Raw genomic sequence first — 17,347 nt, 5'->3', positions numbered from 1 at the left:
TTATGTGAAAATGTGAAAAAAACTCACTTTTATGTGAAAATGAAAACACACCAGTCCCTCGGATCCCACTTGGTCATCAAATTTAACTGGTACACTTTTTCATCAAACCCCAATCAATTTGTCACTACGTCCGTCGTCCGGTGGCCTCCTCCATACTGCCCTAATCGTTTATTTCCAACAATTTAAATGAAACATCAAAATGTCTTCACCAGCCCCGTGGAACCTGTGCATGGTTCCAACCAGGCATTTCAGTCTTCCCTCAAACAAGCCACTCTTTGTCATCCACTTGTTTCAGGTGTGTTTAACGCTCTGCCTGTAATGTCTCCACCACTCTTTTTAATAATCACCCAAATCCACTCGTGCCACTCATCCCTTCCGTCATTTCTCAATTTGCAACCACTCTCCATATAATTTTCAATCAAAATTTTTGACATCCCCATATGACCTGCTTCTTTGGCTCATTGGAAGGGGAGTGAGGGAACGAATCCCACATTACCCATTACATGACCCCGCTGCCTTTCCGCCACGGCTCAAAGGGGTCACGTCTCAATTGGGGTTGTGGTCCACCCCCTCCTTTTCTCCAGGGTTCACGGAAGTCAGGTAAACCCCAATCGGGGGAGCGGCCTCCCCCTCTTCTCCATAACTCCCTGAAGACAGATATACCCCACTCAGCTAGCCAAACCACTCGTGTGCTCAGAAAGGTTTGAAGACCAAGTGACACACGCCAGTGCCACTTGCTGCTCATCTGCACTCTACCCCAAAGTTCCTGTGAGGCTGATAAAGAAATTAAAATCCAATTTCTAAAGCCTGCTCCTGGATGCAGCACCTCCAACTATGTAAGAACCCATGCGGAGCTGTCCATTATGGTTTCCGTCCCCTGGCTCAAGTTCTGTCCTGGTGGCATTTCTATTTCCCCTTGCACCTCAAACCTATTTCCTACGTCACCACTCATTCCACGCTCAGGACTCCCACACACAGCAGGCTGCACACATTCCAAGGTTATGTGTTGACCTTCCACACCTTCAACCTTGCCGGCGCACTGACCAACCGCCTCGCACTCTCGGGCTACATTCCCGAACGCCACGTGAGTACCCACACACGTTTCGGTCTCGGAAGTACATACCGCTGCTGTAGTCTGTTGTGTGGGCTCACAGCATTCATTCACAGGCACTCCACACACACCTTCAGGGGTCACGCATACGTTCACCCCATCGGACAGAGTCTCTTCGTAAACATAAAATTCAATTTCTACCTTAAGCTCCTCGTCCGCACCATGTATGCCTGTACCCACGTACCTGCTTCGTTCCAAAGTCACCTCAGTCCAGTCGCTTCTCTCCAGCAGGTTGCTCATCATCGGTTTGCCACACTCCACTGGGGCTGTCAGCTCCACATGCTGGACCTGCTCAAAATGTATCTCACTCGTCAACAACCCCGTATGCTCCCTCAATGTCTCCTTCACCAGTGTTTGCTCTAATTGTGGTGTCATCCGACGAGTGATGTCAATCGAGTCCCGCACCACTAACATTCCTCCCTGTGGTGATGCCACACATCCCATATTATTGTGCTGTCCTACTTCCTGGCTCCATTTTCCTTTCCATTTGAGTCGTTCTTCCTCTCCGAGCCTTTTTAATTGTTCGTTATCTTTCCGGAGTTTTTCCATCTCCGTGGACTTCAACTTTGCTCTCTCCTTTAATTAGTCAATTTCAAATTCGTTTCTTTTTGTTTTCTATCCCACCGTCTCTCATGTTCTTCATTCTCCAATCTCGTCGTTTCTTTCAATTGGTTGATTTCCTTTTCCTGTTTCATTCGTCGTTCTTTCACTATCTCCACGTACTTCAACCTTGCTTTCTCCTTTAGTTGTTCTTGTCCTTCTTTTTGTTTCCTCTCCCACCGTCTCTCTTGTTCTTCCTTCTCCAACCTCGTCGTCTCTCTCAATTTGTCAATTTCCCTTTCCTGCTTCATTCGTTGTTCTTTCACCATCTCCAAGCACTCCAACCTTGCTCTCTCCTTTAGTTGGTCAATTTCAAATTTGTTTTCTTTTTGTTTTCTATCCCACCATCTCTCATGTTCTTCATTCTCCAATCTCGTTGTTTCTTTCAATTGCTTGATTTCCTTTTCCTGTTTCATTCGTCGTTCTTTCACTATCTCCGCGTACTTCAACCTTGCTTTCTCCTTTAGTTGTTCTTGTCCTTCTTTTTGTTTCCTCTCCGACTGTCTCTCTTGTTCTTCATTCTCCAATCTCGTCGTCTCTCTCAATTGGTCAATTTCCCTTTCCTGCTTCATTCGTTGTTCTTTCACCATCTCCGCGTACTCCAACCTTGCTTTGGCTTCCAACTGTTCGATCTGCACAGTGTGGTTCCTTAACATTTCATTCTCCGTTCTCTTTCTTTCCTCTCTTAACATCCTCAGCTCGTTTTGTAATTCCCTCTCTTTATTTTGGTGTTTCTGTAACTCAGAAGCTATTTCCCCTAATTTCTTACTCATCTCCACACCTCTTTCGCATGCTTCCTTCCTCAATTCGTCCATTCTCTTTCCATATTCCTCGTTAATTTCCAGTTTATGTGCCAGTACATTTCCCCTGCACTCCGAATTCCAAAGCTGTTCTGACTTTTCCAACAATTCTTCCTTCCTTTTCTCCAGATTTTTCTCTCCTCTTTTTATCTCCTGTTCTCAGCTCTCCCTTATCTGATTGCCTGATCTTACCTCTTCCTTCAGTTGTTCCGATTCCAAATCGTGTTCCTGTTTTTCCTTTTCCAGCTTTGTTTTCCATTCTTCTTCCAAGTCCTTCCTATCCTGGAAGTTACTAATTTGCTCTTCCTCTATTCTTTCGTTCAGTACTCTTTTCTCCTGTTCCAACTCATGGGTACTCCACTATACTTTCCTCATTTCTCCCTGTAGTTCTTCGAACTGTCTTGACTTTTCCAACAATTCCTCCTTCCTTTGCTCCTGATATTTCTCTCCTCTTTTTATCTTCTGTTCGAGGCTTTCTCTTACCTGATTGCCTGTTCTTACCTCTTCCTTCAGTTGTTTCAATTCCAAATCGTGTTCCCATTTTTCCTTTTCTCGCTTTGTTTTCCAGTCTTCTTCCAAGCTCTTCCTATCCCGGGAGTTACGAATTTGCTCCTCCTCTAGTCTTTTGTTCAGTTCACTCTTCCCTTGTTCCAGCTTATGGGTACTCCACTCTACTTTCCTTATTTCTCCCTGTAGTTCCTTGACCTGTCTTAACTTTCCCATCAAATCATGGGTAAACCACTCTACTTTAATCCTTTCTCCACGTAGTTCCACGCCTGTGTTGGCTAAGTCCTTTTCCTGCTCCCGAATTCGTTCCTGTGCATCGGCCAATTGTTGTGACTCCCCATGCACGTAATTTTCCTGAACCTCGTCTGCGTGCCGTTGTGCCTCGTCCAACTTAATCTGCAACTCCTCGATATAATTCTCACCACACACCACATGTTCCAAGGCATCTGACAATCGTGTATGAATCTCGCCAATGTACGCCTTGTCGTCCTGCTTCGTTTGCTATGGCGCATGCCGTGTCCACGTGGTTCGAACCGGTCGGTGAGAACGTTTTCTTCGTGCTGTGCGGTTCGTTGCGCTATTATTAGCTCACTCCCGCTTCGTGTCGTGCTGAGGTGGAGCCGCGCCGCCATTTTGCGACTCCATTTTTCTTTCTATTTTCGAAGTTTTACACCCGATCCGCTCAAAATAAAATGAAAGCAAATTTGGAATTTGCGAGCGTCGTTTTTTTTTTTTTTGCGCGCCTCTCGTAACCAATGCTCAAGGTGCGAACGACACCAGATGTTGCTGAATCGGTGTCCTGCAAATCTTTTGAGGTAGAGGGATTCTCATCCCACTCCTGACATCAGTGTTAAGGATTCCGTGGTGGGGGAAAATTCGGACGAGTGCGTCAATCACTGTCCGTAACCAGTTTGGGTTTTCGCACCCTACTCTCGACAGCCAAATGTTACATATTCGGCGCAACCCTCACCACCGCCGTCTCCGGGGTTATAACGCCAGCTGGTTTGGCACAGGCCTCGGGTCACGTGTCTCGAATCGCAATACCAACGTACCCCTGGACCTTACCAGTTGGGGAAATAGACCCCGGTTACAGACTGGTTTTGTCAGAGACAGAGCGAATTCTGTCAGTCTGTAACCATTTTGGTTTTTATATCCAAATCGAGCGGATCGTTCCTCGGCGTGGCACAAATTAATTCAAAGCGGCAACTTCATACGAATCAGCCAGATTTATTGGGGACACATCGGGGAAACACAACACAAGCAAAACATTCACGACAATGTTATAATTAATCTATAACCCGTTCTTAACTAGGGAGCTACGGATTACGGATTTCGAAGGGGACCCTAACGAGATAAACCTTAAACGACATGCTGACAAGACATGGACAGCATGCAGACAAGACACAGAGTACTTGGTGATGTTTCATGGACGAGAGGAAAGTGTCAAAAGCACGAATGTGGCTCATGACAAGCCGATGTCCACGGATTCGAGCCCCAAGCTCGAGCACGTCGCGTGGAAAAATGGCGCTCGTCCATGTGTCGCAGCCCTCATGCATGCAGCCTCAGTGCATTCAGACACCGCGAGGTCGACTGCTCCAGAGCGAAAGATCCACGGTGGTATGCTCCAGCTGGCTTTTCACAAGGTCTAGCATACAAGTCCAGGCCTGGCCTGTTCACTAGACAAGGCCAAATCGTGGTGTTGGGCTCCGCAGGCCGGGTTCATGGGATTCCAAGACGTCATCGAGCCATGAGGTGAGTAGGGACAGTCAGAGGCTTCCTCACTGGACTCCGGATGAACCTGTCGATGTGCTCCTCATGAAAGCTGATCGCGCCCCACCTCGGCGCTCAGTTTCACCACTGCCGATTGCAGACTCGGCGCGCTCAGGTTCCGCTTCTCTCCCGGCAGATCCACCACTGCCTTTCCTTCGCTCGCTCGTCTCGAAGCCCACTGGCTCCTCCCTTCAGTTTCACTTCCTTCTCTAGGCCACTCCCCCTCTCAGCGCTGGGTGGGGACTATTGTCCGGAGAGAGCAAGGAAGAAGAAGAACCTCTCGATCCACCACCAATGTACGAACAATGAACAGCCTCTTTCACCTCCCGACACAATGTAGCGTCCATTTACCGAACAACCTGGCTAAACATGCATTTAATGGGGGATCTGGGCTAATCCTATATTTAATAACAAACAAAGGGCCAGTTCCGCAACAATATATATATATATATATATATATATATATATATATATATATGTATGTATGTTCCTGAAATACAGCCAAATGGTACACGACAGTGCAAAAATTTTCAGCCCACCTTACTCACCATTCTCCTGCGGTGTGCAGTATCAAGTTTTGTTCAAATCGGGCAACGAAAAAAATTATTAAAAAATCAATTCCCCATTCAGTCAAGTCCTCTTCAGGAGTATTTGATCAATGCAAACAACCTCCACGGTATAGCTCGCTGGAGCTATCTTTTTTTTTCTTGATATGATTTATTTAAAAATCTCAAACATTTAGTATAGACAAAGAACGATTTATTTTTAAGCATAAAATAAACATCGCCATTTTGATCTGATACTTGTGTTCATTAATAAATAAAATTGTGTTTAGAAGATTATGCACAATAATTTCTTTGACTTCCTTTTCTCCGTTTGTTTTTACATTGACACGCAATATCAAGTTTCGTACAAATCGGGCAACGAAAAAAATTATTAAAAAATCGATCCTGATTCAGTCAAGTACTCTTCAGGATTATTTGATTAATGCAAACAACCTCAGCGGTATAGTACTCTGGGGTATTCTTTTTTTTTTTTTTAAATGATTTTTTTATAAACCGCTGTCACAACGGGAACCCAATGGGTTCACGGGTCGTCTAGTAGGTTATAAAGGGTAATTCTAAACAGTTTTTTTGTTTCTCGGCTTTACCTATTTCAAATTAAAAATACCAAACTGAACCGCTTCCTTCGGACATGGATGCGATTTCTTTTTTTGTTTTGTTTTCATGAACAAAGGACGTTGGGATGTTTCTCCTAAAGTATGTAAACCAGGTCGAGATCATCACAAGAAATGATCATGTGGATCCAACCCTACATTTTTCTTTGAATGACGGTTGTCCACACTCGTTAAACCAACCGCACCATCCCCAAATTTTACTAATGTACCCATCTTGTCCACCACTTAAGTTCTCCCCTAACCCTCATCATTACCTGCATCCCTTGTTCGTCCATCTCCGTATACCTTCTCCCTCTGCAATGCTTTTGGCGTTTCCCCTTTCTCCTGCTGTTTCCTGTTATGTTGTTGTCTTGATTTGTTCTGTGTCCTAGTACTTCCACGAGTCTCGACCATGTGTACAAAAAGGCAAACCAGCAACTGGGATTTGTTTGCCACAACACCAGTGAGCTCCCTATATCCTTCAGAGAAGCTTCCTACAAATGCCTAGCCCAGTCAGATTTGACCTCATGTGGAATATTGCTCAAGTGTTTGGAACCCCTACTCCAAATTGGACATCCAGAGATTGGAGAATAACCAAAGTCGAGGGGGAGGGGCCCAGGTACATCTGTCTGCAATGTCTCCCCCCCACAAGACGAGTATAGTGTCTCCATTGATGCACGATTTGAAATGGCAAAGTCTCCCCCAAAGTGCCTTATTTTACAGAAGTAAAACACAAACCAGGAAACATCATGTTAAGACCCTTCACTGCTATGAACCAAGGGGTCAGTGATGTCAATAAACAACAAAAAGAAGAAACGCACATGACATCGCATGTAAAGGGAAATAAATTTGACAATGTTCAAAGTCATTGTTTGTGTATTTCATGTTAATCGATGTGACATCACACTGTGATGATTGAATGAAATAAAAAAAGTTATTTTGGAGAGCTCTTAATAACAATAACACCCCCAGAAGGAGGCTAGCAAGGCGAACAGTGTTCTGTCTATTCACCTCCTATGATTCCAAATAACGACAGACGGTGTACGGATAGAAACTCGAATGAGATTCTCGTAGCGAGAAACGTCATTTACTTGGACGAAGAATAAAAAATCTTATTTTAGCCGAAAGAATGAAAACTTCATTATCTTGCCAAAACGAAGTTTTTGCAAGATATGTTAGTCAGCTTGTATGTTTTTGTTTTTTTTGTTTGTTTGTTTGTCTGTAATCACGAATAAAAAATTCTGCAGAGCACAGTTATCATTGGAAATTTTTGTAACTTCGCATATCAGAGGCCTATAGAGGTCCCTTTCAGTGCACAAAATTTTTAAGGTCAAGGTCAAAGGTCAAGGTCAAAGGTCAAGGTCACTTTGTCGCAAATCAGGGGAGTCGACGAAACCCTTATTTTTTGAGTAATTTTGATCAGATCGTCTTCAAACTTCATGGGAATATAGTTCATGGTCTGGCGCTCAGCTGATTAATTTTTGGTGGTGATCGGCCTTGACCTTCATGGTTAGCGCCTGAGGTCAAACATATTGACCCCAAGGTCAAATTTTCAAGTTTTAGGAACCATATCGTGTAGTACCTCAAATTGAACACCTCGATGAGTGCTTTCTAGATATGTCAAGCTTGAGACATTATGACGTCATTTGGTGACGTTATGAGGCAAAAGCATATTTTTCATGGTTACTCTGTAGAACGATTCTCATCGGAATCTCTTGTAGGCAGATATTCCTCAAGGAGTCCCTCCTGGTGGATAGCAGCTCTGTTCACCTCAGTGTGACCTTAAAGAAGTCACACGTGGTCACCTTTTGGCAAGGCAGGGTGACATTGGTTTAGTTTAATGTTGTTATGAATGACTCGCTGCGATAGAGTACGAGTTCAAGCTTCACCTGAGGTAACTTTTTATCTGAGCTATTTTCCATGCCCTATAAAACATTTATTTCTTCCCTTACTTTTCTTTTGAAATCCTGATTATATTTTTGCAGGTGTAAAGGTTGTTGCTATTTGGCGGTGTAAAGGTTGTTGCTATTTTAACGGTGTAAAGGTTGTTGCTATTTGGCGGTGTAAAGGTTGTTGCTATTTTGGTGGTGTAAAAGCTGTTGTTATTTTGGCGGTGTAAAAGCTGGTGCTATTTTGGCGGTGTAAAAGCTGTTGTTATTTTGGCGGTGTAAAAGCTGGTGCTATTTTGGCGGTGTAAAAGCTGTTGTTATTTTGGCGGTGTAAAAGCTGTTGTTATTTTGGCGGTGTAAAAGCTGTTGTTATTTTGGCGGTGTAAAAGCTGGTGCTATTTTGGCGGTGTAAAAGCTGTTGTTATTTTGGCGGTGTAAAAGCTGGTGCTATTTTGGCGGTGTAAAAGCTGTTGTTATTTTGGCGGTGTAAAAGCTGTTGTTATTTTGGCGGTGTAAAAGCTGGTGCTATTTTGGCGGTGTAAAAGCTGTTGTTATTGTGGCGGTGTAAAAGTTGTTGCTATTTTGGCGGTGTAAAAGCTGTTGTTATTTTGGCGGTGTAAAAGCTGGTCCTATTTTGGCGGTGTAAAAGTTGTTGCTATTTTGGCGGTGTAAAAGTTGTTGCTATTTTGGCGGTGTAAAAGCTGTTGTTATTTTGGCGGTGTAAAAGTTGTTGCTATTTTGGCGGTGTAAAAGCTGTTGTTATTTTGGCGGTGTAAAAGTTGTTGCTATTTTGGCGGTGTAAAAGCTGTTGTTATTTTGGCGGTGTAAAAGCTGTTGTTATTTTGGCGGTGTAAAAGCTGGTGCTATTTTGGCGGTGTAAAAGCTGTTGTTATTTTGGCGGTGTAAAAGTTGTTGCTATTTTGGCGGTGTAAAAGCTGTTATTTTGGCGGTGTAAAAGCTGTTATTTTGGCGGTGTAAAAGCTGGTCCTATTTTGGTGGTGTAAAATTTGTTGCTATTTTGGCGGTGTAAAAGCTGTTGTTATTTTGGCGGTGTAAAAGTTGTTGCTATTTTGGCGGTGTAAAAGCTGTTGTTATTTTGGCGGTGTAAAAGTTGTTGCTATTTTGGCGGTGTAAAAGCTGTTGTTATTTTGGCGGTGTAAAAGCTGTTGTTATTTTGGCGGTGTAAAAGCTGGTGCTATTTTGGCGGTGTAAAAGCTGTTGTTATTTTGGCGGTGTAAAAGTTGTTGCTATTTTGGCGGTGTAAAAGCTGTTATTTTGGCGGTGTAAAAGCTGTTGTTATTTTGGCGGTGTAAAAGCTGTTGTTATTTTGGCGGTGTAAAAGCTGGTGCTATTTTGGCGGTGTAAAAGCTGTTGCGATTTTCGTGGTGTGAAAGGTGTTGTTATTTTGGCGGTGTAAAAGCTGTTGCTATTTTGGCGGTGTAAAAGCTGTTGCAATTATGAGCAGGGCTTTATTATATTGTCTTTTTTTACGTGTGTGCCTGCACCTCAAGCGTGATTCCTAAGTTTATTCCAATAACCCTCTCAAAAGTGGAAAGTAAAGAAGATTTGATTGCAAAGCATGTTACATTGAGTTCTCCGAGCCACCGGAAGTGGGGATTCGTGTGCGGCTGGACGCTCTCTGATCTGAGCTTGACGAATCCTCTGCTCGCTCACCTTTCCCGACTACATGGCGTGCCTCGCCGCTCGCGCTTCCCGCTGCCTCACCGCTCGCGCCTTCATCGCTGCTTCCTGTCGCCGCTTGGCTGCAGAAGCGGCTCCGAGAGCCTCGGGTGCCGCCGGAATGGCTCTGACCTTCTCTTCTCCCCAGCAGGTTTGGATGGGCATATAGGCCTTGCGATCAAGCTAATCTGGGCCTATGTCGATGATGATAGGTAGGTACTGCTCTTGTTGCTCATAACTCTGAAGTAGTTTAGTCACATTTACCTTTGGCCTGTCTCGTCTGAATTGTATTTCTGGCTCGACCATCAACTGCCACCTGAATGTGCTTTGTATTCTTGGGAGCGGCTGTTGTACTTGTAGAGGTGACTATCCTGAGCACTTGTACAGACAGACCTACGGCGCAGATGTATATTAAAAATTTTTTATACCATGCCGAGGCTCATGTAAGAGCTAATACACAGAACATATGACAAGGCTGGAGACAAGAGGGTCGGGAGAGGGAGGGACAATAGTGGGGAACAAAGACAATAGGGGATGGAGTGGGGCAAACGAGATGGGACTACAGGAACTTTCAGGAAGGAAAACGGGGAATTTTAAGGAGGTGGGTTAACGGGGGTAATTAAGATGAAGGTTTTGGATGGGGGAAGATATGAGATAGTGGTGAACAGCTGTTTTGAAGAACTGGAGGGAGGAGTGGGATTGAAGAGTACGTGGGAGTTTGTCCCAGAGGTGGGAAAAATAGGAATGAGAGTGAAGGTGAGCAGTGATTCTTGATTTTGGCGGTTTTAACAGAAGAAATATAGGGGGACACACAGACAGAGTGGGGGGTGGGGCAAGGTAAAGACAGACCACTGACCTGCCTACCACTGACCACTGACCTGAGGTGTGAGGGTGAGCTACCCAAAGACTCGGCTTCATTGTGGGAGATACCAATGATCCTCAAAGCCTTGGTTTCCACAGCGTGATGTCGAGCTCGGTGTGAGGCGGGAGCACCAGCCTAGAGGGGAGAGCAGTCCTCCATCAGACTGCAGATGAAGGCTTTGTAAGTGGTTGGAAGCTCAGGTGGACCGAGAGGGGACTTTGCACGACGTCGGACGCCCAGTCGGCGACTGGCTTTGGAGACCGGTGGACCAGTGTGTGATAGAACCTTATCCCGAGGCAACTTATGAAGGCTGCTTCTCTCGCATCCTGCATTGGAATACTCAGAGTAATTAACCTCCGCCATCGAAGATCGGAGGTTACTGTTTTCACCCCTTTCTGTTTGTTTGTTTGTTTGTTTGTTTGTGAACAGTATTACGGAAAAACTCCTCGACGGATTTCGACGAAACTTGGTGGGGGGATTAGGTATGGTCTAAGGATCATGCCATTAGATTTTGGAATTGGTCCAAAATCCAATATGGCCGCTATGGCGGCCAATTTGAAAAAAATATTTGAATTTTTTTTTGTATTTCTACATGTTTTAAGTGATTTCCAACCCCCCCCCACCCCAAAGAAAATTGTTAGAGAAAAAAAAAATTTGCAACTTTTTTTTTCAACAAAATTTCGATTATTATTATTTTTTTGCATTTCTACATGTTATAAGTGATTTCCAACAAAAAAACATGCCGAAATTATAATTGTGGCTGATTTTGGAACTTCAGGTGGATATGCCCACGTAAAATCAATTTCTGTCTCAAGGAATCTAGTTATGACGAATGAATTGAGTATGTAAAAGTAAAAGGGAAAGTTGCAAACTATAACTCTGTGAGCACTGTTGACGTCAAATTGAATGAATAGGATATCAGGTTCACTTGAGTGACCTCTCAGTATTGGCGGCGGAGGTTTTGCACTCTACCGAGTGCTCCCCCTCGAGTTCCCAGCTGTGGCAGTGTTCATGGCTTGTCTTGCTTGATCACTGATCCCCCATTTCCACCACCTCCCCCACCCACTCGGGTGGGGTTTGAACCGCCAAGCTGAATACTGTATCCATACCTATACCACATACTTCCTAAAAATGGTATTTGCTGCTGCCTTGCTTGCCACTCAGCATTTAAAAGGACATTTAGAGCATGGGCAAACAACCATAGGTTGGCAATACTGGAACAGGCTTTGATGAGCTAATAGTTATAACTGATCTCCTGAGTTAAAGTTCCTCTGAAGGGAACTCATATTTTAGCTTATCTGGAATTGTAAGTCCAGATAAGGTATTGTCATCGTGTTCTGTCTGTCCGTCTCTTATTTCGACTTCTCCGGCGAAACCGCTGGCTGGGCCGATCCGGCTGAAATTTGGCATCAACATTCCGCTCATGACGGGGATTACAAAGCTTCTTCTGGTCATGTGACTTTAAGTAACTCAAAATGGCAGACTTAGTAAATTCCCTCAAAAATCTTCTCCAGACCCGCAATGCTACCAAATTTTGGTTACATTAGGCCAGGGCCTGGATTAAGCTACCGGTCCAGTGGTCGTATTTTTATTATTAGGTGTAGCTAGCTGAAGAGCCCGTATACAATGTGCACTTTGCATGCAAGTACTGTTCTTCTCAAACGGCTCGTTTTACCATGTTCTGTGATATTTACACCGCAGACGCGAAGCGAAAACCGGGGTCAAGCAATTGTCTGTCCATCCGTCCACAAATGTCGGTTTGTGATCAAGGAACAACTTGATTTCAATTGAATGTTATATTTTGAACACTAATCGGAAAACGAACCTGCAGCTGAACAGGATTTTGTCCCTGAATTCATCCCGATCGCTCATGCGTAGAGAGGAGTGAGATAATGTTTTTACTCTGCCTGCCTGCCTGCCTGGCAGTCAAACAAAATAGAAAATCATTTCCAACAGGAAACTTCCTGTTATAAAGGACAAACCACAGGAACGAAGAACTAACGTAACGTGGTCAATAAGGTGGTGTAAAAAGAAGCCTCATCAACGGCGGCGAAAAAGATTTTTTATTTCAATTGAATTATAAACTTCAACATCAGTACACTTTCAAAATGCTTGCATTTAGCAGTACTTGATATTACGACATTTTACGGCATCACCATCAATCAAATTTGCCGCTTGTAGACCTCACCCATGTTCTTGTTTCTCAAGACAGCATGGAGGTAATGTGTTCCTCTGAACTCTCTCATTGCATTATTTTATTAACTTCAATTTAAACTATTTTGTGTGCAAATATCTCTTTACAATTGACACGAATGCTCGTTTTCATTTTCATTCACAGGTGTTTTTTGAAGCTGCCGACGTAAAGCAGGTGGATGTGCCGACTCTCACGGGCAGCTTTGGTGTATTGCCACATCACGTCCCGACCCTTGCTGTGTTAAAACCTGGAGTTGTCTTGGTTCACATGCATGATGGTTCTGCTAACAAGTTCTTTGGTATGTCATTGCCAATTTGCTATTCTTCCTCTGGTTTGTTGAGCCATTGTTATCTTGCCAAAACGAAGTTTTTGCAAGATATGTTAGTCAGCTTGTATGGTTTTTTTTTTTTTTGTTTGTCTGTAATCACGTATAAAAAATTCTGCAGAGCACAGTTATCATTGGAAATTTTTGTAACTTCGCATATCAGAGGCCTATAGAGGTCCCTTTCAGTGCGCAAAATTTTGAAGGTCAAGGTCAAAGGTCAAGGTCACTTTGTCGCAAATCAGGGAAGTCGACGAAACCCTTATTTTTTGAGTAATTTTGATCGGATCGTCTTCAAACTTCATGGGAATATAGTTCATGGTCTGGCGCTCAGCTGATTAATTTTTGGTGGCGATTGGCCTTGACCTTCATGGTTAGCGCCTGAGGTCAAACATATTTGACCCCAAGGTCAAATTTTCAAGTTTTAGGAACCATATCGTGTCATACCTCAAATTGAACACCTCGATGAGTGCTTTCTAGATATGTCAAGCTTGAGACATTATGACGTCATTTGGTGACGTTATGAGGCAAAAGCATATTTTTCATGGTTACTCTGTAGAACGATTCTCATCAGAATCTCTCGTAGGCAGATATTCCTCAAGGAGTCGCTCCTGGTGGATAGCAGCTCTGTTCACCTCAGTGTGACCTTAAAGAAGTCACACGTGGTCACCTTTTGGCAAGATACGGGTCACCCTGCGGGTGACATTGTTTTATTTGTTTGTTTCTTTGTTTTCAAGCTACCGACCGGCACCTCATCGATTTGATACCGTTTTGAACAAATAAAACAAACTTGAGTTTGTGAAGCTTGGCACAAACTGCTTCCTCTCCATGTCCTTCCTTCCTGCACAGTAAGCAGCGGTTCTCTCTCTGTTAATGCTGACTCCTCTGTCCAGCTGCTTGCTGAAGAAGCTTACCCATTGGAGTACTTTGACGTGCAGGTTGGTCTCGACTCCCTTGCTTTATTTTTGGTATACAATGTTGAGGCTCATAGAGGAGTTTGAACAAAAGGAACAGTGCAGAGGAGGGGGGGTGGGGAACACACCAACAACAGGGATGAGGGACAAAATAAAGGGAGACTGAGAAATAATGAATGAGGGTGAGGGGAGGATACAGGGGGTGAACAAAATGGGTACAGCTAGAAACTCAGGAAGGGAAAACTGGGAACTTGGAAAGTGGTGGGCTTGATGAGGGTTAATGGGGGTACATATTAGATCATGATTGCAGATGGGGGATGATCTGAGATTGAAGGTGAAGCCTTTTGGTGAGGAGTGAAAGGGAGGATTTTCCGAGTGAAGCCCCCTCCCCCCTCCCCCTCCCCCTCCCCTATATGACTGAATGGAAGTGGTCATGACAGGTGGAGAGAAATTTTTAAACTTCCGCAACCTCACCATGGTCTCTGTTCTATGTTCACAGACAGCAAAGAGCTGCTTAGAGAAGGCACAGGCAGAGCTCCAAGCTGCACAGCCTGGCCCGAACCAAGCTGAGGCGCGGATAACGGTCGAAACCCTGGAAGTGTTGATGAAAGCTCTTGAGTGATCTTTTCTTTCCTGAAATCCTATTGCCTTCAAGGCTTTTGCAACTTCTCATATTTTGAGGATATGTTCTGTTTATTGTGTTAAATCAGTCATGTAGTAATAATAATAATAAATAAAAAAACACCAATTGGTTCTTCATTCCTGATTGGGCAGTTTGCTGACCGAGTAAAGGAGGAAAGTAATTCAAATGGCTATTCATGGAGTGTTTGGGGATAAATGAGGTCAACCGCTACTGTTTGGCAAATTACATTTCCTCAGTGTTGGACAGAAGTGTGAAATGCTTTAGTTGTTCATAGCTGCTCTGCAGTCGATCGGTCCCTTTGAGCTCGGTCTTTATTTATTTAAATCTGCAAACAGAGTAATACTGGTTGGTAAACTCGTTTTTGCTTTGTTCACAACCTCCAATTGTAGAATATTGAAGCTTTGCTTTTGGGCTTCTGTCTTGTAATTTAGCCCAGAGAAAAAGGATGGGAAAGGTTTGTTTCGGTTGTGCTGAACTACAGCAGCAGACATGGTGATTCTGGACTTGCTGCCACTTTTCTCAGCAATGGCTGGAGGAGGTCATAAATCCCAAGCAAGAGGTCAAATCCATCTCCATTCTTTCATATGTTGCACATTGATGTGAATAGTATTGTTGACTGTCATGTAAGTAGTGTCATTGGCTTTGGGCACGGATGTCCCGCTGATACAACACCCTCTGGAGGTTCAGGCAGGAATTTTGAATTTGTTCATGGTGCCAGTGATAGCTTTGTGAAGGATACCATGGGATCTTTAATATCCAACTAATGGTGGCAGATGGGATGCCCAGTTTAACGTCCATTGATGAATCGCCCTGCCTGAAATACTGCAATGATTGAATCCCAACCCAACTATAGACAAACCCAGGTTCGATGGCTCAAATGAGTGTGTGTACCTCTCGGCCATCCTCCCCAACCACAATCTCCCTGGATATAATCACAAGCATTCAACACAGTCTGACATGTTCTGCTCTCAACACGTTGCCAGCAATGAAATTCTCTCTCCCAGAGGTGGCTGGAGTGCCATGGCAGTCTTGTTCCTTATTTATGATGCTCTGGACAATCATGAAGAGCGATACTTTGAAATATCATACCCTTTTGCCGATTACTCCACACATATATTATCCCCCCAGCCCCCATTAATCACAAAGCCTCGTGTTGGTTTAACGGTTAAGGTGGCTGGCTGAAGATCTTGGTGTCTTTAGTTTGAGCCTGTGGCTTGACAGCTTGTCATCCTTCCGAGGTCAGCAAAATGAGTTCCAGCTTACTGGTAACAGGGGCACTACATCAGCGGCACAACCATGCTTCCAGAAAATGATGCAACCAGCAGCCACAGGCTGCACACAAAACAACATTAATAACAGCTGTATTGTTACGAATCTGGAACCCATCGCACAAAACAGCCAGGGTCCCTATAGAACAGTTATATCGGTAAGTGTGTGTGTATTTATAATTAGGGCCCCCTACCTGTGTCTAAAGGGAATTACGTGTGTGCGCTGCGGAGATTCATTTACAACAACACGCCTTCACCTCGCTTCCTCACACCAACGCCATTGTCTACGTGCGTTCGACCACGTACGTGGGCGGAGTTTCCTCGGCCATCAGAGCTCCAACTCCGCCCCAGAGAGATGGAATGTTCCCCGCGACCAAGGAGAGGCGAGATGTCTCAGACATAGACTTTCTCACGAACCCCGACCAATGGGAGGCGTGAGACGTCTCGGACATCGACTTTCTCATGAACCCTGGACCAATGGGAGGCGAGACGTCTCAGAGTGCAAACTTTCCCACAGCCTCTCGACCAATGGGAGGCGAGACGTCTCAGACGGCGATCCTTCCCATGACACCCCAGCCCGCAGGAGAAATGCAATATAAAGAATGCCAGGGGCTTGGAAACAGCGTCAGGGTTGGGCGATCGGGTTTGAGGTGCCGGAGATCGACTCGTCTGGTCTGGTCGGCTTGGCAGCGATCGGGTTTGAGGTGCCGGAGATTGACTCGTCTGGTCTGGTCGGCTTGGCAGCGATCGGGTTTGAGGTGCCGGAGATCGACTCATCTGGCGGCTTGGCAGCGATCGGGTTTGAGGTGCCAGAGATCGACTCGTCTGGTCTGATCGGGTTTGAGGTGCCGGAGATCGACTCATCTCGTCTGGTCGGCTTGGCAGCGATCGGGTTTGAGGTGCCGGAGATCGACTCGTCTGGCGGCTTGGCAGCGATCGGGTTTGAGGTGCCGGAGATCGACTCGTCTGGTCTGGTCGGCTTGGCAGTGATCAGGTTTGAGGTGCTGGAGATCGACTCGTCTGGTCTGGTCGGCTTGGCAGTGCTCGGGTCGTCCCTCGTCTCGTCCACCTGGCGTCCGATGCTTTTCCTCCGTCCCTGGTGCTTGGAGTGGCATCGTGTTGCGGGTTCGAGTCCCGTCGATCCGGATCGCCGAAGACCACATGAGGTGGACAGGTCCAAGCGCAGGATAAGTAGCAACTGTTAAGTGCTTTTTGCTTGTACATTGACTGCATTTCTTATGGTCGGATAACCCTGCCCTTACGTGTTCCCCTCATTTCCCTATTGTTTAATAAATGTCCTCATTTGTGAAATGAATCAGCTCGTTCGTGTCCTTTCCTCCATTGGCTTAGCGTGCTGCGTGTTGGAAAATTAGCAAGGCCGTTGTGCCACCGTAAGGGGACATTTGGGACCAACATCTCGGTGACCATCCGCTCGGGTCACACACGGTTCGAGTACGCTAGCAGCTCGTTCCGTACGAGTGCCGTCGAGATTGTGGAGACTCGGTAAATCACCACGTGGATATATAGGTATTTTGAAAATTGGCAAATAACCCTGTACCATGTGGTAGAAATATTGTCACTTCACGGTCCGATAAGGGACCCGTACTCTTCGGAGTTTTCCAAAGAAGTAC

The 17,347-nt window shown here is 45.0% G+C and overlaps 2 protein-coding genes and 1 pseudogene across 2 annotated transcripts; 2 read left to right on the top strand and 1 right to left on the bottom strand.

Moving 5' to 3' along the window:
- Positions 1 to 1,689: 1,689 nt before the first annotated feature.
- LOC147016694 (uncharacterized) lies at positions 1,690 to 3,663 on the bottom strand (annotated as a pseudogene).
- Positions 3,664 to 9,333: 5,670 nt separating this feature from the next.
- Positions 9,334 to 14,564, top strand: ATP5F1D (ATP synthase F1 subunit delta). Its single transcript, XM_085845621.1, has 4 exons — positions 9,334 to 9,664; positions 12,714 to 12,867; positions 13,741 to 13,829; positions 14,305 to 14,564. The coding sequence occupies exons 1-4, from the start codon at positions 9,521 to 9,523 to the stop codon at positions 14,425 to 14,427; spliced, it is 510 nt and encodes a 169-aa protein (XP_085701747.1). The 5' UTR covers positions 9,334 to 9,520; the 3' UTR covers positions 14,428 to 14,564.
- A 289-nt stretch (positions 14,565 to 14,853) lies between these two features.
- On the top strand, positions 14,854 to 17,031 carry LOC147016692 (uncharacterized). The gene is made up of 2 exons (XM_085845620.1): positions 14,854 to 16,200; positions 16,252 to 17,031. The coding sequence occupies exon 2, from the start codon at positions 16,319 to 16,321 to the stop codon at positions 16,919 to 16,921; it is 603 nt and encodes a 200-aa protein (XP_085701746.1). The 5' UTR covers positions 14,854 to 16,200; positions 16,252 to 16,318; the 3' UTR covers positions 16,922 to 17,031.
- Positions 17,032 to 17,347: the final 316 nt, after the last annotated feature.

This window comes from Eptatretus burgeri, chromosome 11 (assembly GCF_056783735.1).
Source record: "Eptatretus burgeri isolate ZD-2024b chromosome 11, Ebu_testis_v1, whole genome shotgun sequence".
Lineage (NCBI taxonomy): Eukaryota > Metazoa > Chordata > Myxini > Myxiniformes > Myxinidae > Eptatretus > Eptatretus burgeri.
The sequence above is the reverse complement of the archived record's forward strand: the minus strand, read 5'-3'. Positions and strand labels throughout refer to the sequence as shown.